The sequence below is a fragment of the Lactuca sativa genome, chromosome 8, assembly GCF_002870075.4.
Source record: "Lactuca sativa cultivar Salinas chromosome 8, Lsat_Salinas_v11, whole genome shotgun sequence".
NCBI lineage: Eukaryota > Viridiplantae > Streptophyta > Magnoliopsida > Asterales > Asteraceae > Lactuca > Lactuca sativa.
This window is the reverse complement of record NC_056630.2, coordinates 127740695-127768250: the sequence shown is the minus strand read 5'-3', so window position 1 is coordinate 127768250 and position 27556 is coordinate 127740695. Positions and strand designations below refer to the sequence as shown.

General features: G+C 37.3%; 1 protein-coding gene across 1 annotated transcript; it reads left to right on the top strand.

Moving 5' to 3' along the window:
- The first annotated feature begins 24523 nt into the window (after nt 1–24523).
- LOC111917055 (PRA1 family protein A1) lies at nt 24524–27340 on the top strand. Its single transcript, XM_023912708.3, has 8 exons — nt 24524–24876; nt 25181–25221; nt 25311–25389; nt 25505–25591; nt 25668–25756; nt 25846–25917; nt 26809–26933; nt 27008–27340. The coding sequence occupies exons 1-7, from the start codon at nt 24719–24721 to the stop codon at nt 26910–26912; spliced, it is 630 nt and encodes a 209-aa protein (XP_023768476.1). The 5' UTR covers nt 24524–24718; the 3' UTR covers nt 26913–26933; nt 27008–27340.
- The last annotated feature ends 216 nt before the right edge of the window (nt 27341–27556 follow it).

The following is a 27556-nucleotide window of genomic DNA, read 5'->3' as shown; positions in this document are numbered from 1 at the left end:
CACATGTATTCTTTTGAGAATGTCCCTAAAAAGAGCTATGTGGTTACAAACACAGATTTTGGTCAACTTGATTTTCCTGTCAATGAAATGATGTTTGTTATGCCACAATTCAAAGCTGAAATGAAATCATTGGAAACCGAAGAGGGAAAGAAGATGAAAATAAGATTTCATGCAGTGTTGGCTAAAGCTCAGGAAGAAGTGTGGTTTTTAGAGAAGATTAAAAAGGTGATATCCATAAAAAGGGATGTCGTATTCGAAGGGAAGTTTGAAAATCTCAAGTATACTGTGGCAAGAGCAAGTGGAAAGATACAAGAATTTACAGTGGCAGACTTTCCTTTGATGAATACGTATGATCTAATCAATATCGCCTTGATGCTCAAAGACAAATCATTTTATTTTCTTCAAGACACTGAGCCAGATGTTTTTAATCTTGGGTGAAAGCACATCAAAATATTTTTGGAGAATTACTTTGAGTGTTTGGCTCAAACAGATGTCGAACTTGCTACTGTCAAAGGCTTCGACATAACTGCACCAATGGCACCAACGAAGAAACAGACTGAGCTGAACAAGTACGAAGATGGTGAAATTTGTATAAAGCCACTAGGGATTGTTTTTGCAGGAAAAGATAAAGCTGGAAGAGCTAAAAGATTTTTATTTCAAACTTATGAAGTGGAGAGATACTCAAATTCGTAATATACGAATTTAATTGTTCGTATGAACCACTGCAAGAAAAACAATGAAGGAGACAAGAAAGAGATAAAGAAAGTTATCTCATGGTATATGGAAATCCAAAGAGTGATGATGTATGCTGTTCAATCACTAACGTCTTGAAGACTTCGACCTTGATTCCAAAGGGGGAGATTGTAAGGACTAGAATGTTGTAATAGTCGAAGGGTCAGTTTGATTGTTACGAAGTATCTGTTGTCTTCGTATATATAGGTCTTCGGATGTATTGTTATTTTACTAAGGCATTATAAAGTCAAGTCTTAACTCTTAGTCCTTAGTGTTGTTATGCTTTTGTTCTCCTATAAATAGGGGTCTATAATAGTGATCAAACGGGTCTAGAACAGAGATTTACAGTTTAGTCATTGTATTCTGTAAACTGAAAAGCATAATACGAGCTGATCAAATATTCTATTTACTTCTATGTTCTTCTTTTGAAATCATTTACTCAATTCATACTCGAATTACATTCAAACTCGATTCCAAATCTCATCACTAGTTACATGTGGGCTTGGACCATCATTCAGACCGATTAGAATTCTATACCGGTTCATTTCGACCTTGATTGACGAGCCATTGGTTGTGTTTTGAGAGTTCAAGTTTGCATTTTGGTTATAGGCATTACTTAGGTTCAACATTATGATTCTTCAGTAGTAAGTTTATCATAAATATTCTACAGTGTTTGTTCTATTCAGGAATTGTAACGCCCGTGTTTCTGGGTTTATCACTAATGATGATGTAATAGTCTACGTCAACCATTGTAACCCATTTTAAAGTAATAAAGACGAATTACTTGAATATTGTGTGAATTATGTGCTTTTGTGTGCTTATTACTTGTTTATAATAATATAATAAATAAATGATAAAAATAAGTGTCAAAAATAAAATGCTAGATAAACCCGATATCGATGAAGAAAGTTGTAGTGGTTGCGACAAGGATTCCGGACACATAAAGAGCGCCAAAATCCGTGTTATAACGAAGAATTTATGGCATGTCGAAGTTTCGCGACAGAACCAGCACGACACTGCGTGACGTAAATAGTGAATTTACGATAGAGGAATTTTTAGCCTTAGAGATCTAAAATAAAGTCGAAGTATTCGTTAAACCGAGAGCATGCATAAAAAGAACGCCCAAATCTGACTTCGTATGAGGAAGTTATGATTTTTCTAAGTTTCGGATTAGCAGTACACGACCCAGAGTTCGAATGATAGATCGAACGATTTTTAGGCGACATAACCTAAACGAGAATCGAAGATCTCATTAATAGTAGCGCAACGGTAAAAAGACAGATGAAAACGAACGTCGATTGAAGAAGTTATGAATTTTTAACGGACTTTTCCAGTCCCGGACAGTTAAAAATATAACTTTAAAAATAGAGTCAAAGTTAGCTGACGACGTTTAAATGAAAGTTTTAGAGTACGATCCCACCTACACGTGGGTATAAAGAACATCGAAAACGGAGCTCGTATGCGAAAGTTACGAAATTTAGAAGTCGAGTGTGAAAAATGTGAAACTGGATGCGAGGTTACGCCCCACATAGACCTCCGGACGCCCAACATCCGCACTACGCCTCGCGTACAAAGCTCGGTACGCCCAACGACCTCGGTTTCTTCGGTTCGCATTGAGCCATGTCGCCCCAGTAGTTCATTGACACATATGGTACGAACTTCGGACTACGCCCAGCGTAGTTCAAGCCTTCGCAACTATAAAAGGAGGCTGAGGGTTGCCGAATTCTTCACACCTCCCACTTCTACTACTCTCTCTCTCTAGCCTATCCCAAACACCCCAAAGCCTAGGAAACCTTCCTAGCTCTAAGAGAAAGCCTCGGAGATCCCGGAGTCTCCCAAAAAAAGAGTTTTTCGGTTTGAAACTCTACCCGAGCGGAGGACGGTTTTCAAGCAAACTTCCCGGTTTCATCAAAGAAGATTATTTTAAGAAGCGAAGTGTTGTCCGAATCACTCCTTATCAAGTGAGTGTATATATATAAATTACGTGTTGTGTGTATATATATTTTCTGTTTACTTGGGATCTATGCTGTATGAAAGACCTGAACCTCTTTCTTCTCAGATCTGAACTTTTTCTTTCAAATCGAAACTTTTCTTCCAGATCTGAACCCTTTTCCTTCAAATCTAGACTTTCTCACTTCAGATCTAAACTTTTCAGATCTAAAGTGTTTATGTATGTTTTATATTTTGAGATCTATGTTGTATGAAAGATTTAAACTTTGTTTTCCAGATCTGAACTGCATATGTATTTTATGTCTACAAATATGTTGGGTAAAACATGGGTAGATGAAATAGTTGGTGTGTGGTGAAATAAAATGATGAGAGGCCTCAATGTTGACGTTGATCCAGTCATCTAACAAAGTATGGATGACGACCACAAACTTTTCTAGGAAGTCCAGTGGAACGCTAGCAGGCTCGCAATATGTAGGTGTTTGTGAACGATGTTTTCACCGGTGTACTCCATCCACCCCCCCCCCCCATGGTTGCCTTACAGACACATATGGCTGAGGAATCCCTTTAGCAGTAGTGTCCATCCCAATAAAATTCCTTAGGATAGGTCCCTTATGAGAGATGCTTTAGGAACGTAAGGTGAGGATAACGGGGATGGGTAATCGAGTTTGATGATTGTTGAAAATAATAAACTTATTTATTGTGGGTTGAAAACCTTATATGCTTACCAGACTCCCCAGCCTGACCCACTCAGTTTCTTGTATTACAGGTAGTGGCAAAAGCATAGTTGGATGACTTGATGAGAGATTATGGATTTTAGGCCAGTAGAAAATAAATGGAATATTGTAAGACCTATGTTGTTATAAGGCCAGATTGTGTTTTGCGGCCTATGATGTTTTTGGTTCATGCTTATGATCTGTATTAATGATTGACATCCTGAGTTTTTGTAATGTAATGAAAGTACATCACTTTAAGAAATGTTTTGATAAATTTTTATCATATTGTATTTTGGGAACGAATTCTACAACATTTTCTTAAGAAGTTACTCTGATTTTTACTAAAAAGCATAAAAGAAATCGTATTTTTTTGCCGTAAAAATGGGGATGTCACAGGAATACATCACCAGGTCTACCCACGACCGAAAAATAATATCATCATTTTTACAGGTAGATGCTCACATCAAGGTGAGCATACGATGCTCCGTCATATCCGACATATTCTCTTGTCCGGTTTCATGATTATTTTTTATCTTTATTGCATGGTCGATCAAAATAGGGGGAATCATGAGCATCCATTTTGAGTTTATTATTTGAGTTTTGACATTAGAGACATTTGAAGATGGAGAACGATTTTGTAGTGTGATCTAGCATTGATTTTTGATCTTTACAGATCAAATTTTTGGCATTACTAGATGTTCTTCGGATTATGATTATTTATCTTCAGACTCTAAATTTTGGGATGTCTCATTTGTGTTAGCATCTGGATTAGATCTTCTAATTGTTCGAGTTTGGATTTGTGATATTTTAAAGACGAAGATTATTTTGGCGATGTGATGTGGCACTTATTTTTTACCTTCTGTTCAAATTTTTGGCATTGCTAGACCATGTCATCGGACTCATATTATTTATTATTCGAACTTCACTTTTAAATGCTTCACATTTTCAACAGGTTATTCTTTAGAGATTTTTTGGTGCATTATCATCCGAGTTCGGAATATTGAAAACATTGTATGATTCGACAATATGCTCTTCAATTCAACAGTTAAGGGGGAGACTGTGAAGATGATTGGTTTTTAGGGACTGATCACATTTGAAGATTGGGATTTCATAATCTTATTCAGAGATTGGGTTCCTCTGTATGTTCTTTGATGCTATAGATTCCATTGTCAGATTCCGAAATCACGACAGCTTCAGCTTTTCTGAGACACTTCAACACCTGACCTACCGAACCTGTCCATCAGATTTTCTGCCTTTTATCACTATTTTACCCTCACCATTTCCGAGCATTTATGGTGAAATTGTTGGAGCATGAAAATGCTCTATAATGATGAGTGTTTATCGGGTTAGAATATTCCCTTGTATGGAAAACATATTCCCTCCACTAGTTTATAAAGTGGAGGTGAGTGGTCTTTTATTTTATGTGTGCACTATGTAGACATTTAGATTATAGAGTGTTTGGCTGTGGGATTCTCCCTAGCCATGAGTGTTGTTCATGTAACATTTGTATCTCTCTATCTATTCATTATCAATTTATTCACATATTATGTTCTTCATTGTTCATATGATTACCTTCTTGATAATATTATTCCGCACCAATCCAATCGAAAAAATGGGTTCCTACATTGAGAATTAAAGATAATCCATACATATGTCAAAGCTAGTGGGAGTGATTGGAATATTTTTTCAATGGGAAAGTAAGGAGTTTGAATTTCGAGAAACATAGATAAGCCATATATATGTCAGTGGTAGTGGGAATACTATTGTCGCCCTTGTTTAGTACATAAACAATGTATGATTCATAGGAAATATGTTCTAACTTAGAAAGTGTAAAAGCTTGGGTTGGTATAGGAATCGTTTCACTGTGATATACATGGGAGATACAAAACATGTACGTTATAAGGATCTATGGAGATAGATCAAAGTGATTTGTTCGATTAATCCAAAGTACATGGACTCTTGAGGAAACTCAACATGCAGAACTTGGAAAGGTTCGTGCTTAATAAAATATGACATTAAATTGATCGACGCCAATGTCCTAGTTCTACTATTGAACTAGAGTTTATGATTCGTGTCCCACATGCTTCTGCTATGGGATCGATCATATATGTCATGACATGTACCATATTTGATGACTCGTATGCTCCGAGCATGAAAGGTTAGATTAGATCAAATTGACAATAATCAACGAATCAAGATCAAGAACATTCTTAAGTTTCCTAGGAGGACAGAGGAAATGATCTTGACAATACGGAAGAGATCATTGTAAAAGTTACATTGATGCTAATTTCCACACTGCTAAAGATAATTTCGTTTGCAGACGGAATTTGTGCTTTTACTGAATTGTGATGTATTAGCTTGGAAGAGTACCAAGTAATACACCATAGTGGATTTAACAAACTTAGAGTGTATTTTAGTTGGTTAAATTGCAAAGAAAACAATGTGACTAAAACAGATTCATTAGTGACATCTTTGTTGAAATCAATCATTGATGGTCCTTTTGGAGGCTCTTTATGACTTTAAGGGTGAAGTTACCTCGAATATGGATCCCAAGTCACACAAGCACATCAGCCACATACTTAATAAATACCATCATATTTGATAGTGAGTCAAATGTAAAGACAACATAGTCAATAATTCATATTGAAATATAATCTTGTCGATCCATTCCATAAGCCAATGTCACTGACCAAGTCTGACAGTCAGACAAAGTCAAAAGGCATTAGATTTGAAAATGAATAGGCTTAAACACTCTTATTTTAGTTTGTTTTGAACTTGATAACTTAAGCAATATAAGTGTTAATTCGATTTGGTGATCATTAAGTGGAGATCTTAATATATGATGGAGTTCAATCAGTTCAATTAGCTTATTGATGTGTTCTCATTTTTCATGTTTAGAATACACTTCCTAAATATTAATTTACTCAAACATCCATAGTCGGTCATGCTCTTGGAAGTAAGTAGTGATTCAAGACTATCCTGAGTATTAGTGGATTGTCCATAGTGAATGGACATAGCATGGAGATTGCGCTAACACTCATGAGTAATTAATAGAGATTTAAGTATTGGATCAACCCATGCTTAGAGATTACTTCATGGGTCTAGTCACGAGTAATTCTAAGACGATAATATCTTATATTCTTCAAACCTAGATACATATGGGTTTTTTCTCTATGATTTTGTTATGCATTGGTCTACTCCAACACTATTCGTTACTGGTAGTTATAAAGGGTATGTCCATGTGTGACATGATGAAGTAGAAAAAAACTATGTAGTCAAAGTTTATTTGTTCCTTCTTCCTTAACGGGAGAAGCGATATCTATGGGCTCCATGATGATTTAGTGTTGACATCTAAAGTGTTTGGTCGAGCCCTGGCCAAAATTGATGTGTTTAATTTAGTAGTCAAATGCAATCGTCACAAATCTATTTCGGGAAACATAATCTTGAATTATAAGATTGATCATTATCCATGTATCGAGTTCATATAGATATCATAGAACGAAGGTATAGTTGATCGCTTATCTAAGGGTTGAATCTTGAGTAGATCAAGAGTTCGGTAGTTGCATTGGATGAATAACTCTTTGTTGATTATTGGAGAAATACTGGTCCTCATATAGTTGATGACTTGTCCAAGTGAGAGACAGTTGGAAAGAGTGTCCAAGGTCATTAACTATTGGTAATATTTCTAATAATAATATGGTCCTTTTGGGTTGCCATCAAGACCCAAATTGAGTAGAATAAAGAAAGGAGAAATTGGTTAATTGTTTATTATGGTTATTAATTAATTACAAACTGATTCAGAATATATTTTGGGAATTAATTAAAAGTTTAATTCGTAACAACCCAAAAATCAAGGGTGTTTTTATTATAGTCAAAACACATATATCATTTAAATACAAACATTACAAAAACATTGCTAATTAAAAAGATTTATTAGAGTTCATCCTAAAATCACATATTACGGAAACACAGGTGTGTGCGCTGCGATCAAGTCGGGTCCTTCCTTTCCAAACCAATGATACATGAAACCATAAACAAAAGTGTAAGCAAGAAGCTTAGTGAGTTCCCATAACATACCCCACATAATCCACATAACCAAATAAACCATATCAATCACACAAGCCATGCATATAAATATATAAGGAAGTCGTGGAAACCTTCCAAGGTCTTACTCCGGGTGCCATAGGAACCCCCTCATGGTCTTAACCCACTACCATGGGAAACCCCTCATGATCTCAACAACCTGGCATGGGAAACCCCACATGGTCTTAACTAACTACCAAGGGAACCCCCACATGGTCTTAGTTATCTGTCATGGGAACCCCTACATGGTCTTAACTAACTACCATAGGAACCCCCACATGGTCTTCATATATATACATACATCATATATATATATATATATATATATATATATATATACACACACACACACACATATATATAACACATAGTTAGGACAATCGCAATAAACACCATAGCCAAATAAATTAACTGCCATGGGAAGCCCCACATGGTCTTAACTAACAGTCATAGGAACCCCCACATGGTCTACACATAAATACATAACATATTAATAGCACATTCGCAAGTAACCATTACACGCAAGAGTCACGAAGACAACTAGCATACCCCATATAACTAACTGCCATGGGGACCCCTACATGGTCTTCACATAAATTCCTAACACATAGATAACACGCATGCAATAAACATCTCAACTAAATAACATGGGACGCCCTTGGTGCCTACAACCCATTGGTATGGTGAGGAGACACACCTCACACTGCTGAAGTCTCGCAAATAAATCTCTGGCTACTGGATGACAGATCCCCGAACTGTTAACACCAAAACAACACCAAATTAACCATTTGGGTTTCAATGCATAACCATAAATCCACACTTGGGGTAAAAGGAACATTTTAACCCTAACCTAGCTTGGTTCAAGACCAAGGCCCAAACCCACACTATGAAAGCCCAAAAGCCAAATAATCAACCAAGGCCCAACATATGGCCTAATTTTCCTAATTGGTATCAATCCCATATGGGTCTTATCCTAAGCCCATAATCTCTTCCAATACACTCCAGATTACTCCAACACCCATTGGGACAAACTTGGTCAAATGCATTGGTCAAAGGTCAAATTCAATTCCAAAGTCAACGGTGCAGGTGACCAACTCACCGAGTTGCTCCTTCAACTCGTCGAGTCCACTCCCAAGTCAGAATAGCGATATTGCGATCAAAATCGTCGTGTTTTCCTACAACTCGTCGTGTTCCTCTGCTTTTCAACAGACTTGGGGCAACCCCAACCCAACTCGTCGAGTTCTTTGATCTGTCAGCCCACTTAATGCATTAAGCCATTTTTCTTGAACTCTGAAGGCTCCAAACCTCAAATCCCAATCTATAGAGATGTCTAAGAGGATAAAGTTTCCCACTTTACTCCTAAGGATCATCCATGAGGCTTCAAACTCAAACCCTAAGTCCTTTAAGGAAGGTCTTGAATCATTAAGCCCTTAAACTCTCATTTCAACCTCCCAAAACACAAATCTGATGTCTAAGGGTGGACAAATCACGTAAAGTTCCTAACTTTACATCCATGCATGCTTGAAATGCTCTTTAAGGTTCATTTAGGCCTCATAATGAATATATGGCAAGCATGGGACCTAGGAACCAATAAAGCTTGCAACTTTATGCTTCAAGAGGTCATTTAGGGGTCAGATCTACCCTAACAACCCATGGAATCCTCTTCTTCTTGGATAACTCAGTCAAAGACCCAAAACTACAAGAGATGAGATCTAATAAGCTACATGTCAAGGTTATAACTTTATACCTCTGAGATGTAGCCTTTTATGTAGGGTTTCTGGATCCAAGATTAATCCTTCAAGCTTGATGTTTCTCTTTTCAATGCTTCCTTCAAAGATCTCCAACAATCACTCTAAAACTCACAAAACTCAAGGAACAAGTGGAAAAACAATCTAGGGTTTCTTCTGGACAAGGGAGGCTGGTAAGGAGGCCAGCCTTAGAAGTTAAGTTCTTTAAATAGGGTGCAATACCCAAAAAATTAGGGTTTTCTCTTCTAGCGCTAACTCGTCAAGTTGGTCCTCCCCAACTCGTTGAGTTGATCTTCAAAACGTGTGTGTCACATATTTCCAACATGTCGAGTTTATGCCTTAAACTCGACGAGTTGACCTTTAGAAATAAGGTTTTATTTCCATAATTAACCTTCTAAATTCCAGGTGTTACAGATCTTCCCCACATAATTTAGATTTCGTCCTCGAAATCACTCCTTATTAACACTTATGCCAACACAATCAACCTGATGATCATGATCGGAAATTATGTGCATAAAAATATCCTTCTTAAGGCAACCGAAACCCAAACCGAAACTTCTATCCCAAGAATACACCCAAACCTTCAACCCTTTCAAGCCACTTCTACATTTTGAGACCTGAAACCTACCATATCCTGACTTCGCGACAGATCGCCCAAGCTGAAACCACTTTCTGCCAAACTCTCAATGAGTTGCAAACCAATCATAACACTTCCAACAATGATCTATCCAGATCTGTGGAAACCATCCTCGGAATAGTTCCCCAAATCCGATGAAGAACGAATCCTCAAACTCTCGAATAGAAATCGACCCCACTTATTTGGAACCCGAAACTTAAGTCTCAATGGCCTGACTCCCTATCAAACCCCTCACACCGAACTGCCACCAAGCCATCCTCATAGAGTCTCACACCACACAAAATGCTTTCAATCCCTGATCACATTGTCATCTCGACGGAGACAAAGTTACTGACCATATACCGTTAAGAACAATTAACTCGACAGGAAGCTCAGATAATCCTTCGAGTAGAAGATTCATCCCTGCAATGGTTAGACTCAGATGAGAGTTGTGCAACAGGGTCAAATTAATTACTCTGAGATTATTTAATCCCGCTGTGAGTTACTTGGCATTACCCAAACACCCAGATACTCCTCATTCCCATTGAACTCAAATTGTTAATACTGCCTGAAACACTGAAATTGCCTGAAACAGCAGGCTGCTGCCTTCTGGTTGCTTTCCTCAATCCACTGAGACCTCCCTGGTCCCAATTCATCAGCCAGTCATCTGAAATTTCAGGTTCTAGCCTAGTTACCGAGCCAAAAAAGGCTCCCACATCGTATCCCTTCACAACTTCCAACATAAAACTCCACAGGTAATAGCTATTCAAACCATCTCGACACTATCCTGATGCTAGGTTGAACGCTACAGGTCCAACTGTAGTCTTCCTCATGCCCGGTCTCCTACGATCTACCATTTCCTGATTTCAAACATGTTGTGGTTTACCCATAATCTTGCAAATTGGCCCACCCTTGCCTAATCATCTGAAAGAATCTGGGAATGCTATAGGTCATCCCACAATCTCACAACACTTCCCACACTATCTGGCTGCTAGTGAATGCTACGGCTACCCCGCAGTCTTAAAACACTTCCCACACTATCTATCCGCTAGTGAATGTTACAGTTACCCCGCAGTCCTACAACACTTCCCACACTATTTGGCCACTATTGAATGTTTCGGCTACCCCACAGTCTTACAACACTTTCACCCTAACTGACTACTAGTGAATGCTACGGCTCCCCCGTAGTCTTACGACACTTTCACCCTAACTGACCATTAGTGAATGTTACAGCTCCCCCATAGTCTTACAACACTTTTTACCTAACACCGCCGCAGCCCGATGCCTTACCCCTAATGTTGGATTAGGTGTCTAAGCCCATAACTATAATTAGTATGTACTTGATCCAATATTACCATGGTCCTTTTGGGTTGCCTTCACCATAGCAATTTGATAGGATGAATTATGGAGAAAGAGGTTGATAAATGATTTATTAATATATTATAAGAATAATATATTAATTGAGAAATCATATTATTTAATTAGTATTGATCATAAATTATTTTGGAATTATTTAGTGATCAAAAGAGACTGATTAAAAGTAAGGGGACTGATATTGCAAATCATTGATAGTTGCAAGTTGGGCTGATGGACTCCAAAAGAAGGAGTGGATGAAATCTATGGGAAGCCCATAGAGATTTCCTCAAAGGGGCTTTCTAGAAGGATCCCATGGATTGCTTAAGGCTTAAGCAGAGAATTAGGGTTTCCACTTAAAACCTTAGCAGCTTAACTATATAAGGAACCTTTGGCTTAAGGTTTTCGGCCCTATGCATTCTTAGAGAACCTAGCTGAAATCTTGAAGCCTCTATCACCTCTCTCTTGTTCATACTTTGCTAAGTGGTGTTTGTGACTCCATTAGAGGTGCATCACTTGAGGCACTAAGCTCTTGAAGGTCAAGATCGAGCAATAAACAAGAAATGTATTCTTCTAACCCTAATATGATTAGATTTCGTTTTCTTGTATGCTAGATTAGGGTTTTTCTTTGGAAAATTAATTTGCATGTATAACTTGAGAAAAACCTAGATCCAAAGCAAATAGGGTTGCATGTGCGTAGGAATGTTGAATTGCTTAAAATCCATCACCTAATCTATCAATTTGAAACGCACACAGAGTCGATCACGCACTCGACCGAACACCCAAACTGAACCTAATTCATGACTGGAACCCCAACCTGATTCCCCAAGTTCTACTATCAAGCACCAAGAAGACGTTATTCACATGTTGGGGAGTTTTACCGAACTCCCAACTCACGTAACCCTCAAACCAAACAGCCACTTGGGCCGCCCTCCTCCTTGACGGGGATGCGAAACTCATCCTAGTTTCATAACCGCTCCTACTTCTGAATACCTGAATGATTCTTCCCTACTTTGAATAGACTAAATTCACAATGCACACGAGAATTGAAGGATTCTCAATCCCTCTTACCTTACAACAATTGACCCAATGACAACCGACGCTTACCACCTAGTGCTCCATCACTAGCCAATCTCAACGATTACCTAACTCCTGAAATCCGAAAGAATACACTTGAGACCTTAACCAGTCTGATAATCCAAATCGCCTCCCATGATACCATGCCAACTCCTTGAGTTCTTATTCCGACGACTAAGAACCATAACTCTTACCATGTACTGACGAACCTCTACTCTAATTTCTATCCTCAAGGAATCATTGAACTCTAATTGACTTCAGTCCACGCGAAGGTACGATTCCCTTGACACATCCAATGATCAAACAACTCACGCAGCTAACACCACCATCTTCATGCTACCATTCCTTTCCTAGCAACGGTAGTTCCTTGAACTCCAAAGTTCTTCCATAGGCAGATGTCGATTATACCCGAATAGAAGACAAAACCACTGAACCCTTACGTCACTAGAGAACTATCCAACTAATTCCTGACCAAAGATCCTCCAGGCAATACTTCTAAATAGATTCCTACAAAGACCTGGAACAATAACGGTACACGCAGGACCCACTCTGCAAGATACGTCTATCCGAAGATTCCTCAAAGACTCCTCGACATGTAGAATGGCATATGACAATCCTTGATAATTCAGACAATAGCAGAGAACCAACCCGAGATCTAACTTATTCCAACTCAATCAAAATTCCAAAGCGATAAAAATTCCCGATATCTACTTGAAATGGCAAAAGATAACATACCCGCAAACATCTGATGGAATCCTGACCACCTCCTCCTAAGTTACCTTGACCATCCTAAGGACATGGTGCAACACTCCCTTCCAATCCCAATGACAGGAACTAACGGTAAGATCCTCCTTCCTGAAGGATTCTAGGGATCCATAGGCTTTGGGATCCAGATGAGCCCCAAACTGCCAAAAAAACAATTCTGACCCGAAAGGCCCCGAGATGACTATCGAGAGCTCCCAAAATCCCTTCCTTCGATGAAAGAAAGATCCCTGAGGTCCATTCCAAAACTCTACGAGTAATCTCTGATTAGATGAACTCCCACGATCGCGCATCGATTGGCCCATGTCCTGCTCCTGAGCCGGAGCTAGAATTTGTATCCCATTCCTAAGTGCTCCAAATCAGTCTCCTGCTCTTGGGCTGTAGAAATCATATCATTCAGGGTCTCGCACCCTGACACACTTACCAACTCAATCGTCCACAGTTGAACTATAGTAGCTGAAGCAACCTCTTTTGTAAACTGGGCTACAAACTACTCCTAATACATAGTCTCCAATCCCGAAAGCGCAATAGATCGCACAATCAATCCTTGTCGCCCGATACAAGAGATCCAAGGCGAACTGAACCTTAGCTCCTAAGGGGTAGGGACTAGTGCGGAAAACACTTTCCATCTCCTTAATCCAATGCGAACTCAAATCCCTAGCAGTCCTTCCACTAACTAGCTCACCACCGGAGCCGGGACCAAACCCTGGTCCTTCCCCATGTGTTCTCATCCTCATATGGCAAAGCAGTTATCCCCACGATCAGAGCATAACCAAGAATTCATCTTCCCATGAGCTTATCAGATTCTCCAAGACTCTCACCGATTCGAGTATGGATCTTGTGCTTTCAGTAGTACGGGCCCAATACTACCTTCCACACCTATCCATACTTTCCTCAACAATCCCGCAAAATCCTCTAAGTCTCTTCCTCAATCAGAGCACCAACCTCGCTAAATTGCCTCACTAAACTCATTGGAGCATATCCTAGGTTTTCCTAGATTCCCGACCTCACCCTGCCATTAGCTACTGAAGAACTCCTCATGATGCTAGCCATCGACCTCCTGAATATCGTCATATTCACTTGGTAGCTGACTCTGATCATCCAAGAGTTCCACAAAGCACAAATAAAGCAACATTCATGCAGTAACTCTCCAACCCATGAAACTATCATAGAACATTCAGCCCTCATACCACAACTCATGTTATCCATATCCACCCTCACTATCTGCTGCCTTATGCATGCAAATTATACACAGAACAGGATCTAATAAATTATCGAAAAATAGACTCTACCCTAGGATCACAACCAGACAAGGAACAGGAAATAAGGACAAAACAATTATTCTAAGGCTATAAGATCCTAACCATATACAATTTTTAAAGCATACACTTAGTAGATACCAATACCAATAGTCATTTATGTTTCAACATAGAATCCAGTATCCCCAAGGCTATAAGCATTACATATCAGACCAATCTATCGCTGACTAATCAGCACTAGCATGCAAGTCTACCAACTCATACAACATATAAAGGCATCTCTCCTAGCCCTAACTAGCATGCGATTCTCATATTCATAATTCAAGTCATAAAAGATAATATATATATATATATATATATATATATATATATATATATATATATATATATATATATAGGTATTCTGGGAGAACTTACTTGAGCTCGGCTAATTGCCTGCACCACACCCCTTTCTTATTTTAGAAAGTTTCTTTTCTCAAAGTATTTTTCTTTTGAAAACTTTACCAAATCCTCAGTTTGAGTTCAAACACACTCAAGAGTATGCCCGAATCCCTCAAACCAAGGCTCTTATACCAACTTGTAACGACCCAAAAATCAATGGTAAAAATTTTATTTTTATTATAGTCAAAACACAGATATCATTTAAATCCAAACATTCCAAAAACATTACTAATTAAAAAGATTTATCAGAGTTCATCCCAGAGTCACATACTGCGAAAATACGGGTGTGTGTGTTGCGATCAAGCCGGGCCCTTGCTTTCCAAACCAAGGATACCTGAAACCATAAGCAAAACTATAAGCACGAAGCTTAGTGAGTTCCCCATAACATACCCCACATAATCCACATAACCAAATAAACCATATCAATCACATAATCCATGCATATAAATATATAAGGAAGTCGTGTAAACCTTCCAAGGTCTTACTCCGGGTGCCATAGGAACCCCCTCATGGTCTTAGCCCACTGCCATGGGAACCCCCTCATGGTCTTAACTACTTTCCATGGGAACCCCCACATTCTCTTAACTAACTGTCATGGGAACCCCACATGGTCTTAGCTATCTGTCACAGGAACCCCCATATGGTCTTAATTAACTGCCATGGGAACCCCCACATGGTCTTAATTAACTGCCATGGGAACCCCCACATGGTCTTCATATATATATATATATATATATATATATATATATATATATATATATATATATATATATATATATACATAACACATTGATAGCACAATCGCAATAAACACCATAGCCAAATAAATTAACTGCCATGGGAAGCCCCACATGGTCTTAAATAACTGTCATGGGAACCCCCACATGGTCTACACATAAATACATAACATACTGATAGCACATTCGCAAGTAACCATTACACGTAAGAGTCACAAAGACAACTAGCATACCACATATAACTAACTGCCATGGGAACCCCCACATGGTCTTGACTAACTGCCATGGGAACCACCACATGGTCTTCACATAAATACCTAGCACATCGATATCACACATGCAATAAACATCCTAACTAAATAACATGGGCTGACCTTGGTGCCTTCGACCCATTGGTATGGTGAGGAGACTCACCTCACACTGCTGAAGTCCCGTGAATAAACCTCTGGTTGCTGGATGACAGATCATCGAACTATCAACATCAAAACAACACTCAATTAACCACTTGGGGTAAAAGGACCATTTTAACCCTAACCTATCTTGGTTCAAGACCAAGGCCCAAACTCACACTTTGAAGGCCCAAAAGCCAAATAATCAACCAAGGCCCAACATATGGCCCGATTTTCCTAATTGGGCTCAATCCCATATGGGACTTATCCTAAGCCCATATTATCCTCCAATACACTCCAGGTTACTCCAACACCCATTGGGAAAAACTTGGTCAAATGCATCGGTCAAAGGTCAAAGTCAACGCCAAAGTCAACGGTCCAGGTGACCCAACTCGCTGAGTTGGTCCTTCAACTCGTCGAGTTCACTCCCAAGTCAGAATCGCAATATTACGATCCAACTCGTCAAGTTTTCCTACAGCTCGTCGAGTTCCTCTGCTTTTCAACAGACTCGGGGCAACCCCAACCCAACTCATTGAGTTCACTCATGAACTCATAGAGTTCTTCGATCTTTCAGCCCACTTAATGCATTAAGCCATTTTTCTTGAATTTCGAAGGCTCCAAATCTCAAATCCCCGTCCATAGAGATGTCTAGGAGGATAAAGTTTCCAACTTTACTCCCAAGGATCATCCATGAGGCTACAAACTCAAACCCTAAGTCCTTTAAGGAAGGTCTTGACCCATTAAGCCCTTAAACTCTCATTTTAACGTCCCAAAACACATATCTGATGTCTAAGGGTGGACAAATCATGTAAAGTTTCTAACTTTACATCCATGCATTCTTGCAATGCTCTCTAATGTCCATTTAGGCCTCATAATGAACATATGGCAAGCATGGGACCTAGGGACCAATAAATCTTGCAACTTTAAGCTTAAAGAGGTTATTTAGGGGTCAGTTCTTCCATAACAACCCCTGGAATCCTCTTCTTCTTGGATAACTCGGTCAAAGATCCAAAACACAGCCAAACTCTAAGAGATGAGATTTAATAAGCTACATGTCAAGGTTATGACTTTATACCTCTGAGATGTAGGGTTTCTGGATCCAAGATTACTCCTCCAAGCTAGATGTTTCTCTTTTCAAGGCTTTCTTCAAAGATGTCCAACAATCACTCCAAAACTCACAAAACTCGAGGAACAAGTGGTAAAACAATCTAGGGTTTCTTCTGGGCAAGGCAGGCTAGTAAGGAGGCCAGCCCTAGAAGTTAAGTCCTTTAAATAGGTGCAATACCCAAAAAGTTAGGGTTTTCTCTTCCAACGCCAACTCGTCGAGTTAGACCTCCCCAACTTGTCGAGTTGATCATCAAAACGCGTGTGCCACATATTTCCAACACGTCGAGTTTATGCCTTAAACTCGACGAGTTGACCTTTAGAAATAAGATTTTATTTCCATAATTAACCTTCTAAATTCCGGTTGTTATATAATTAATTAAAGGGTTGAATATTCGTTAATCGATAGTTGGTTAATCAGGAATGTTCCAGAACCCTTATGGAATTAGGGTTGGGCGAAAATTACTCCATCTCATATGGAAAAGTGAGTGAATTTCATGGTTGCCTCCTTGTCCCACATTGGAAGGAGTACAAAACCTAGGAAGGGATCTAAAGCTATAAATAGGGCCTTAGGGATTTCATTCTTCTTTGCACCTTGGCTTGAAGTTTCGCCAACCCTTCTTCCTTCCCCTCTTAGGGACGATTTCTAACCCTCTTAGGGTTTGTAAAATTGACCCTTATCCTAGTTATTTTTGCTCCACTCTTTGGTGTCATTGGTTGTGATACCATTAGAGGGATTCTGGTTTAGGTCCTCTCATCCAATCAACTTCATGGAGGACGAGATCACAAGCATGAAGATCAAGGGCTACATAAGAGGTATGTCTTTCTTCTTTGTATTTTTTTTCTAGGGTAGATGTAATTAACATGAAACCATATATCCATAGGTTGCATGTACACTTAGGTATATCGTAGTTTTGATTTTTCCGCTACCTACTTTAGAGTGTATTTGATGTGTAGAAAGCCTAACAGTTGTATTGTTTTTAAATTGGGAACCTTGATGCATTTTTTGGTGTATAAAACACAAACTTTGGTTTTTTATAGTTCGGTTACACCAAATTTGGGGTTAATTTGTTAATAGTTTCGTAATTTAAATATAGAAAGCAAAAGAGTTCAAAATTTGGTGTTGATTTTTAACAATTCATGTATCCCCAGTTAAAGGTAACAATTCTAGTATTATTTATGTAAGTAGACTACTATATTGGGTTTTGACAAATAAGTGTGTTGCTATTTCAAGTTCATAATAACCATGCAATAATAAAAAAATTACGATTAAAACGAATTCATAAATGCAAATAAGAGAAGCATGATGATAACAAAAACTAAATTAAAATCAAATGTCATAAAAACATTGTATTTTGGAAATACGATTAACCAAAACACTACCCAGTACCTATAAATTATTTTAACAAAAACACTACCCAAAAGCAAAAGTACCCATAAACATAAACATAACAAATATCACCCCTTAGCCATTGCTTTGCCTATATTCTAAACTCTTTTACCACCAAAATTCTTCATCTCTCCTTCTCCACCTTGACCCTTGCAGCTTCTTTGATTGTGCCCTTTGTTTCCACACTTGCTGCAAGTTACTGTGATGAACTTTCTACTCAGGTTTTTCCATGTAGTCACAGCCTTACCCTCAGCTCTCTTTCTCTTCTTTTTGGGCCTCCTAACCTAGAAATTAAAATTTTAAATATTAGAACCAAATGATACCTAAGTATTATGTTTATATTTGAATGATTACCTAAGTATGATGTTTAGGGACCATTAGTGTCAAGGGACATGTTGATTTGTGAAACATCCTCCTTCCATTAATAGGATCTACTTTATGGCTATACATTTCAGCCAATGTTTCAAGCCAATAAACTGGATGAACCCATGCCTCCATAAAAAGTACCTTTTTCCACCATACTTGATTTTGTCCCAAATTGCACTCACAACATGACTACAAACAATGCCTGTGAGTTCCCAAAACATACAAGTACAAGTTTTTTCCTTTAAATGACCACATATTGGTACTTCCTCGGAGTGGTCACTTGTGTCTTATCAACACCATTAAAAATGCACACATTTTGGGTTGCTTCTTTCTTAATACCTTCTAAAATAGTTGTGGTTATTGGTGTTTAGCCCGAAAAGCTTATTGAAAAACCCACTTCATATTGTTTTTTCATCTCTTCATGTAAGGCAATAACAGGAATAGTTAGGACCATATATTTTTAGCTATGAACTTTGTTGTGAAAGCTTTGATTTCTCTAGTATAAACACAATTGTGATATGGTACTATACTCTTCACCATCCAATCCTCTTCACTATTTCTCCTTGAAACAAACAATAACCAAGGGTAAGTGGAAGAAGCGTATTGAACAACTTTTTTGCTTTTAAGCTTGCTTTTTGTCCATGTCCTACATTGAGTAAAGCCTGGAACAACACCTTTGCTCTTTACCCTAAATCTTGTTTGGTCAATTTTTTCAAAATAAAGAGACCTCTTAGTTGGTACTACATTAAGATTCACCAACTGCTTCACGTCTTCTTTATTCTTAAATCTTTGACTAAGTCTTAATGTTGGTAGATGAACTTCCCCATGTGAACAAAGAATTGGTTTTGCAAGATTTTTCAACATTTCCTTCCTCTTGTCCCCTTCAACTATCCCTAAATCAAGAACTTGTGTATCAATGACATTCAGTTCATCTTCGTCACTGCCAAATGAATAAGGAATTTGAATGGTGCTTGGGTCTCTATCAACTTTGTGGTCAAAAACTCTAATAAAGTTTTTCATCTAAGATATTGTTCTCATCATATAATAAATCAATACTCTATTCATAGTTTTCCTTACTACCATCTATAATCCCATCTTCACTCCCATCATGCATATTGGACACATCATCATCATCCAAATATGTGTCCCTAAAATTAAGTCCTTCAAATGGATCTAATTTAATAGCATCTTACAATGGATGGTTGTTATTTTCATCATAAAAATATGGAAGAGTTTGGGTTGTACTCTGTTCCAACTCATAAACTTCATTTAAGTCTAGAAGTATGGTTTCTTGATTGATCACATTCTCATTTGCTTGGGATTGGCCAGAAGCATGCATAATGGGAAACCTCTAATTTATATGCATAAAGTGAAGTTATTAACCATTAATCCTAAGAACTTTAAGCAAACTTGTCCCCATTTTCATAAGCATGTCTCCCATGCCTTTAAAACATGATTATACAAGTCTCCTAGAGAGCTCTCGGCCATTAGATGGGAAGAAGAATGAGCAATCCATTCAAGAATGCCAACCTCTAATTTATATGCATAAAGTGAAGCAATTAACCATTAATCCTAAGCACTTTAAGCAAACTTGTCCCCATTGTCATAAGCATGTCTCCCATGCCTTTAAAACATGATTATACAAGTCATACACTTCTTCTTTTTATGCATATCTCGAAAACTGCATAAAGAAGAAGAAAGTTAGTTTAAATTTTATAAACTAAAGGTTTATAAAAAAAATATACTTTGTCTTTTGAGTAAAAGGCAAAAAGTTTTCAACTAGTACAAAAAGTTGTGCATGACTTATTAATTCATACTATATGAAATAATATAATGTTACTTGCTTATGAAAATTATTATTTCCATGAAACAAATAATTTCCGATTTAATTATAAGAGTTTTATTGAATATTTATTAAAATCAATTTCTAATAAATAATCAATTGTATCAAGTTGTTGTTAGTGTGACCCATTAGTATCATATGTTATTTAGCAATATCACTTTAATATGACTTTTCAACATACTAGATCTTTCACTTTATTTTTTCACTCAAAAGGTCCCCACTATATGTTTTTTGGTCCATATCAAACTTCAAATGACCTATTTACCATCACCAATTTTATTTTAATTTAATTTTTTATTAATTTTCAAAAATATATTAAAAGATAATTTGGGTTCACATTGATAGATATTATTTTATACATTTTTTAGGGTGGTTTTTATTAACATTTTGCATCATATTTTATGTTATTCCATATGAATTCGTTAACTAATACTCAACTCATGTTTACCATCAGAATTCTCATACTACTCATGTTTTTAAGTCGTTTTATGATGTTTCAAGTGGAGTGTTACTTTGGATGCATATTTTGATCTTAATGGAGGTAAAACACCTAAGGAAGTTGGAAGTTGGGTTGGATTTGCTATAATTGAAGAGTTCACGTCTGAAACGCGCGTTTTATGAAAAATGTGATCGTGCTTCTCACCAAAATGCAATCACATTTGTGCTTCGAGGATTTGCTGAACCAAAAATCAGTCTAAAGAATTTAGCAAAACAATGCGATCGTGGATTCCCAAAATACGATCATGGATTCCCAAAATGCGATTGCATTTCTCCTACGATGTGTTAAAAAGTTTGAAAATATAAACATACTTCATTAAACGGAGTTTATGGGAGTTTTGACCAAAAATACGATCACATTTTTACCTAAAATGTGATCACATTTTTGCCTAAAATGCGATTGTGCTTTTCTCTTTCTTGATTCGGAAGTTGTTGGCTTGCATATAAATTCGACCTTTGTGATCAGTTTAAGCCCTAAACATTCCTAGTCGACGAAAACGACTTCTAAAGGTGTTTTTGCACTTTTTCATCACTTTTTAAAGATCTGAAGGTTGTAGATCACCTCAATCATTCAGTTTAATAAGAATTAATAGTTTAATGTCTCTTTTCATTAGTTTTGATCGGATTTTAGCCATGTTTGGCTAAACCATAGAGTTCGGTTCTGCATAGATCAATACTTTTTATGTAATCAATCATTAGACCTGATTTTTGATTTGTGATTCTATCTAGTAATTTCAGTTTTGATTTTAATGAATGTTTGATTTTGGTTCTTACGGAAAGAGACATTGAATTTTAGGTTGTTTCCCTGTGGATTCGACCATGCTTCCCTGTTCTATCCAATAGTGCAACTAAGCAGTGAAATTTAATTGCTTAAGATGTTCGCGATAGCATTTTAACACACATCCCCCATGCCAACTACCCAATCCCATCTACCCACCCGCTATATTATTATCCCTCACTCTAGACTAAAGCAATTCAAGAACCCTAAATATGGACCACTACCCACCGCCACCGGAGACTGTCGTTGACTGCTTTATAGTTGTTGGAGTGTCGTCGATCTTGAACGATGGCGACGATAAAGTATCCACCCATTACCTTCGGGCCCCTAAAGTTGAACCATCACCATCTGGAACGACGACGATGACGATGTCTATGATCCCTTGCTATCATTGCCGACAACATATTCATGAAGGAGTGGTAACGTCGAGAAACATGACGACGTGAAAGAGTGGTTTTGCCAATGACTGCCTTCTTTCCCACTACTAGTTATTAAATTTCCTTTCGCCGAACTAGATTTGTCCTGAAAAACTGAACTTGTTCTTGTTTCCCACCCCAACTCGTCCTTCTCTCAAATCTCTTTCATACCCCTCTTGTCATATACTCTCATTTTAGGTATCGTGGTTCGGGTTTCAGATTTACAAGTAGATGGTGGTGTGTTGAGAAGAAGATGTTTCTCATAGATATTTGAAGATTGGTGATGTTGTTGGTTTTGTGCCAACATGAATGTGTGTTTATATAAGTGTTTGATTTACTGAATGAATTTTTGGAGGTTAGTTATGGTGGTGGTGGTCATAGCTTGTTGGTGGTGGTGACCAGACGTGGTTTCCCTGATCAATGAACACAAGGGGGAAGAAGGGTGAGGGTAGTTTGGGTTTTTCTATTAAAATGGAACTATTTATTTAATTAATACATTTATAATAAATTTCATTAATATTATTTAATTAATTAATAATATAAAAAGGTAAAAGAAATCACTAAGCCATTTTAATTTACAAGGAACTCGTAATAAAACTGAAAATAAAGTTAGAAACCAAACATGTAGATAACCCCAAACTATAGGGGTCTTTATGTAATTTTCCCTATAAAATATTGACAAAACTGCAAATTTAGTCCTTGTGGTTTGCAAAAATCTTTGGATGGGGTCCAAAAAGTTTCCAGTTTGCACAGAAGGTCCAAAATCAAGGTTTTTCTGGGTTTTTAGTCTAAAAAAACTTGAAAAGACGATTATACCCATTTAATTTTTTTTACAATTATTCTAATACCATTTTGTCTTAAAAATAAAAAGAAAAGAAATATATTATCCCCCACCCACCCATACGTTCTCTCTCTTTCTCTCTCTCTCTCTCTCTCTCTCTCTCTCTCTCTTTCTTTTTCTCTATCTCTCTCTCTCTCTTTCTCTCTCTCTCTCTCTCTCTCTCTCTCTCTCTCTCTCTCCCTCCCTTCACTAATTATGAATCTCTAGCATAGGAGGAAACCGGTGGAACTAGGAGACCACCAATCGCCACCATGACAGTAATCCTCCTCTTCCTAATCTGCTCACCGGTCTCAGCCAAACACCCCCTTTCATCGTTACTGCTACTGCTCAAATCCACAGCCTACAACGAGAAGGGAAGGAGTCGAGTGGAGCACCAAAGCTACCCCTTCCTCCGTGGCGATTGGCACCCAAACACCCCTGACTCCTTCACTACCGACGATGAGAAAGGAAGCCACGGCGGGCCTGTCGGAGACGTCGACTGCAACCCCTCCTATTGAAGAAGAATTACCCAAATGCTTCCCATGCCCACTGTTGTCGATGGATCGAAGACAACAACCCCCGATGAGGTTTTTTTGTTGGTTGATTTATGTTTGTTGGGTTTGTTGGTTGATTTGTATTTGCTCCGATGAGATTAAATCAATGAATAAATGTGTCTTAAATGAATCTGATTTCTCTGAAAGGAATCCAAATATTGAAAAAGGAATCCCGATTCATTTCTCCAAGAACAACATAAGACCAACATATGTTTCCAATTTCTTCCCTATTAAATTCAAGAACTAGAAAGCTTTCAACTTTCAATGGTTGAGAGATGTGTGAGTCATTCAGCTCCAAATTGTGTTTTGGATGAGAGATATGTGGAGAGGGATTATTTTGATTTTATTGATGGTGATTCTTTTGGGAGTGATTCCAGTTTCTTCACGTGTGCATCTGATGTCGTATTCCAATCTCCTGATAATCGTTGAGCTCCATCGATGACACATCAACAACTTCATATCCAAGCTTTGATGATTCCAGTGGTGGAGGACGATTCATCGCTAATCAAGCTATCTTCAAAGCAAGTGAAGGGTGAAGAAGAAGAAGATGGGAGAAAGAGTGAAAAAGAAAGGAAAGGGTCGGGTGGAGTGAAAGAGAGAGGGGAGGGTCGGATAGAGTGATAGGGTGGGATATGTTATTTTTTTTTTAATTAAAAAAGGTATTAAATAAATATATAAAATAAAAAAAAATAAAATAAAAGGGCATAATCGTCTTCTCAAGTTTTTTTGGACTAAAATCGCAGAAATATTTTGATTTTGGACCTGCCATGCAAGTTTAAAACTTTTTGGACCCTATTCAAAGATTTTTGTAAACCAAAAGGACTAAATTTGAAGTTTTGTCTAAAATATTAAAAAAGATTCAAAATAATATTTTTTTCGTAGCATGCTCAATTTTTAAACCCGCTCTCAAAGTTCTTCTGATGAATACGACACCATTTCCAATCGGATTTGTTGATTGATGGGCTCCGGGTCTCACAACATCTAAATTCACATTTCACGAATTAATTCTTTGCGTTTTCTAGAAATTCGAGATCAGATTTCGTTTTGGGGGTTTCATGATTCATCGATCAAAAAACAAGAATCAAAGAAATGGATTGGGGAACGGTAACAACAGAAGACCTGATCGAAGCACTTAAAGAAGTGGATTGGTCGTCGCCTCCTCGTCCTTTCAATGAATTCGTCTCCAAATTCACAGTCCCTCGTTCCTCTAACAAATGGAACAGTCGCCTGAAGTGTAATCTTTACTAGTATGTTCTGATTTTCATCTCTACTAACATTTTACATTCGTTTTGTTTGATTATGTCGAGTACTTATCTAATTAGTTATAGGTTTGAATTGTGATCATTATGGAGATCATAATGGGGAATGAACAGCAGTAAACCCTAAATATCGTTTCAACTTTTTCCGTACCTAATCTGAATAGTACTTCCGTAATTTACATCGTTGAGCTCCATATCTTCTGTTAAAAATAGATGTAGAAATTTGATTTGGCGTAATCGGTTACATAACTTACACTTTACGAATCGTTTTAAGAATTTGTGCTTTTTGCAGCTATCGGACAAATTACTTTCTCATGATTCTGTTCATTCTTGGTAAGTCGATTGAATAAAAGACACTCAAATGGCATGATCCAAATTTGAAATTTCTTTCGGATGCCATGATTATAAATTTTCATATGTAGGATTGGGATTTCTTAGGAGACCACTTGCTATAGTTGCAGCTATGTCAACCGCTCTAACTATGGCTTTCTTAAATGATAGGTACATCCATACATACACTGCTCCAATCTTCACCTAAGTTACTATGTATACTGATATTCATGTTCTTTCTTAACTTGATCAAGATCATCTGATTTCATACTGCATTTGCTTACAGCTTTGCAAGCACATTTAGTGAAAAAGTAACAAGAACTATAAGGCAATTATCTCCACATTTAGCTGCAAAAATGAGACATCCACTATCGTGAGCCTCTTTCCATTTAAATATCTCATTAAACATATACTGCTTATCTTCTTTAATGGTGATTTGCAATTTCCAGGCCTGTTCTTCGTGGGCGCCCTTCATCTAAGAGGACAATTTATATATGTGGACAGCGTCGTTGGACATTTGTTCTGGCATTTTCTGCTGGTATGGATATTGCTAATTCTCTTTAATGGTGAAATTTTTCTGATTTTTAAATGCTAATTTAGTATTTTGACCATTTTGTCCTTTCACAGTGAGTTTCATTCTTTGGTTTGTTTCGTGTGGACTCTTGACTTTGTTATGGGCGTTGACCACCGGCCTTCTTGGTATATCTTACAACCTTCTTATTTCATGAATGGTATAACTTTGAGTAAATTACACTTTGGGTCCCTGTGTTATGTTAGTTTATTTTGGGTGTTGTCCAAAAACAAATCTTTTTGCATCTTTCGTCCCTATTTTCCTGTTTCATACATATTCTGTCCGTGGGTCGTCTAAGTTAACAGCCCAACTAAAATTGAATCTTAAAGATAAATCAAGATCATAACTAAATCACTCATAAACCAAACCTAACTGTTAAATTTATGAAATTGACAATTTTGCACTTGTCTTCTCCATTTTCTTCACCTTCAAACCCTAAAACCACCAAACCACAAGAATCAATGTTTAAAGTTAAATCAAAATCACAACTCAAAAACCAAAAACACAACAAAATTGAAACAAATCCCATGAATAATATCAACCTTAGTAAATTACACTCGTGGTCATGTTCTAATATCATTTTTTTGGATATGGAGGAATATTTTTTTTTTCATTTGCGTTCATATTTTGCTGTTTCATAAAATTTTTAGCCTGTGGGTCATAACAATCTAATTCTTAAAATTTTGAAAATGACCATTTTGCCCTTGTCTTCTCCATTTTCTTCATCTTCAAACCCTAAAAGCACCAAAGCCCCAAAAATCAATGTCGAAGTTTAATCAAAATCCGAACTGAAATACCAAATAAACAACAAAATTTAAACAAATCCCATGAATTGGACTTGATAAAATTACAATTTTGGTCCCTACACTATATAGTTATTTTAGATATAGTCTAAAAAGGAGTCTTTTTGTGAATTGTGGGTTAATAATTTTGATCAGGGGTAAAAGCAAGTGTAATTTACTCTATAAAACTTGTGTAACAATCTCAAGTATTTATTGCTGACTTCATCTGTTGTTCAGCTACTGTAGTGCATGCAAGCTTTAGAACACCAAACCTGAAAGCTCGTCTCAATACATTCCGTGAGGAATTTCGTGCAGTTTGGCGCAACTACAGTGAACTTTAATCCTCCTCTATCCATGTGATTGTGCGTATTACCTTAAAAAATGCATTATGTTTTATAATAATATATATGGTTTTATTAATATTATCCTTTTTTAGGGTTACGGAGAAACATGTGGTGGTATTTTTGAGGGAATAATCCTTGTAGAAAGCTGCCTGAAGTTGGAAGTCTTGGATAACATGACATAAAAAAAATATATTTGGTTATTAATATTTCCCCTGAGTGGGTATAAAATGGGGAAAAATTAAAAAATGTAGAAGAGGGAAAGCTTATGTGGAAGGGTAATTCAATTTTGTTCGGAAACCTGTGAATGGATCATATCTTGAACTTGTCTTTTTTTTTTTGGGTATTGTTTCATACAATGTGAAGTCTTTATTGAACCGTAATACCTCATATGATACGGAGGACATGCCATAACATATTGAATTGTATTTGATGTGTTTTGGACTTGGACAAGTCTCAATGAGACAAATTTTACTTTCTCACTCAAAAAGGAAAGACTTAAATTTGTTATGTTTACAAAAGACTGGAATGCCCTCTATAATCTTCATCATCCCAAAATATAAGTACAAGACTTGTCTAGTCTTTTGGCCCATGTAACAAACAGCCTTAATCTCATCTTTAACCCTTTAATCTTCATCATCCAA

What these genes read in the sequence shown, in the direction of transcription:
- LOC111917055 (XM_023912708.3), top strand. Translation starts at nt 24,719, where the DNA reads ATGGATTGGGGAACGGTAACAACAGAAGACCTGATCGAAGCACTTAAA. An exon ending in CTGAAGTGTAATCTTTACTA is followed by an intron (nt 24,877 to 25,180) that starts GTATGTTCTGAT and finishes TGCTTTTTGCAG; the next exon opens with CTATCGGACAAATTACTTTC. An exon ending in ATGGCTTTCTTAAATGATAG is followed by an intron (nt 25,390 to 25,504) that starts GTACATCCATAC and finishes ATTTGCTTACAG; the next exon opens with CTTTGCAAGCACATTTAGTG.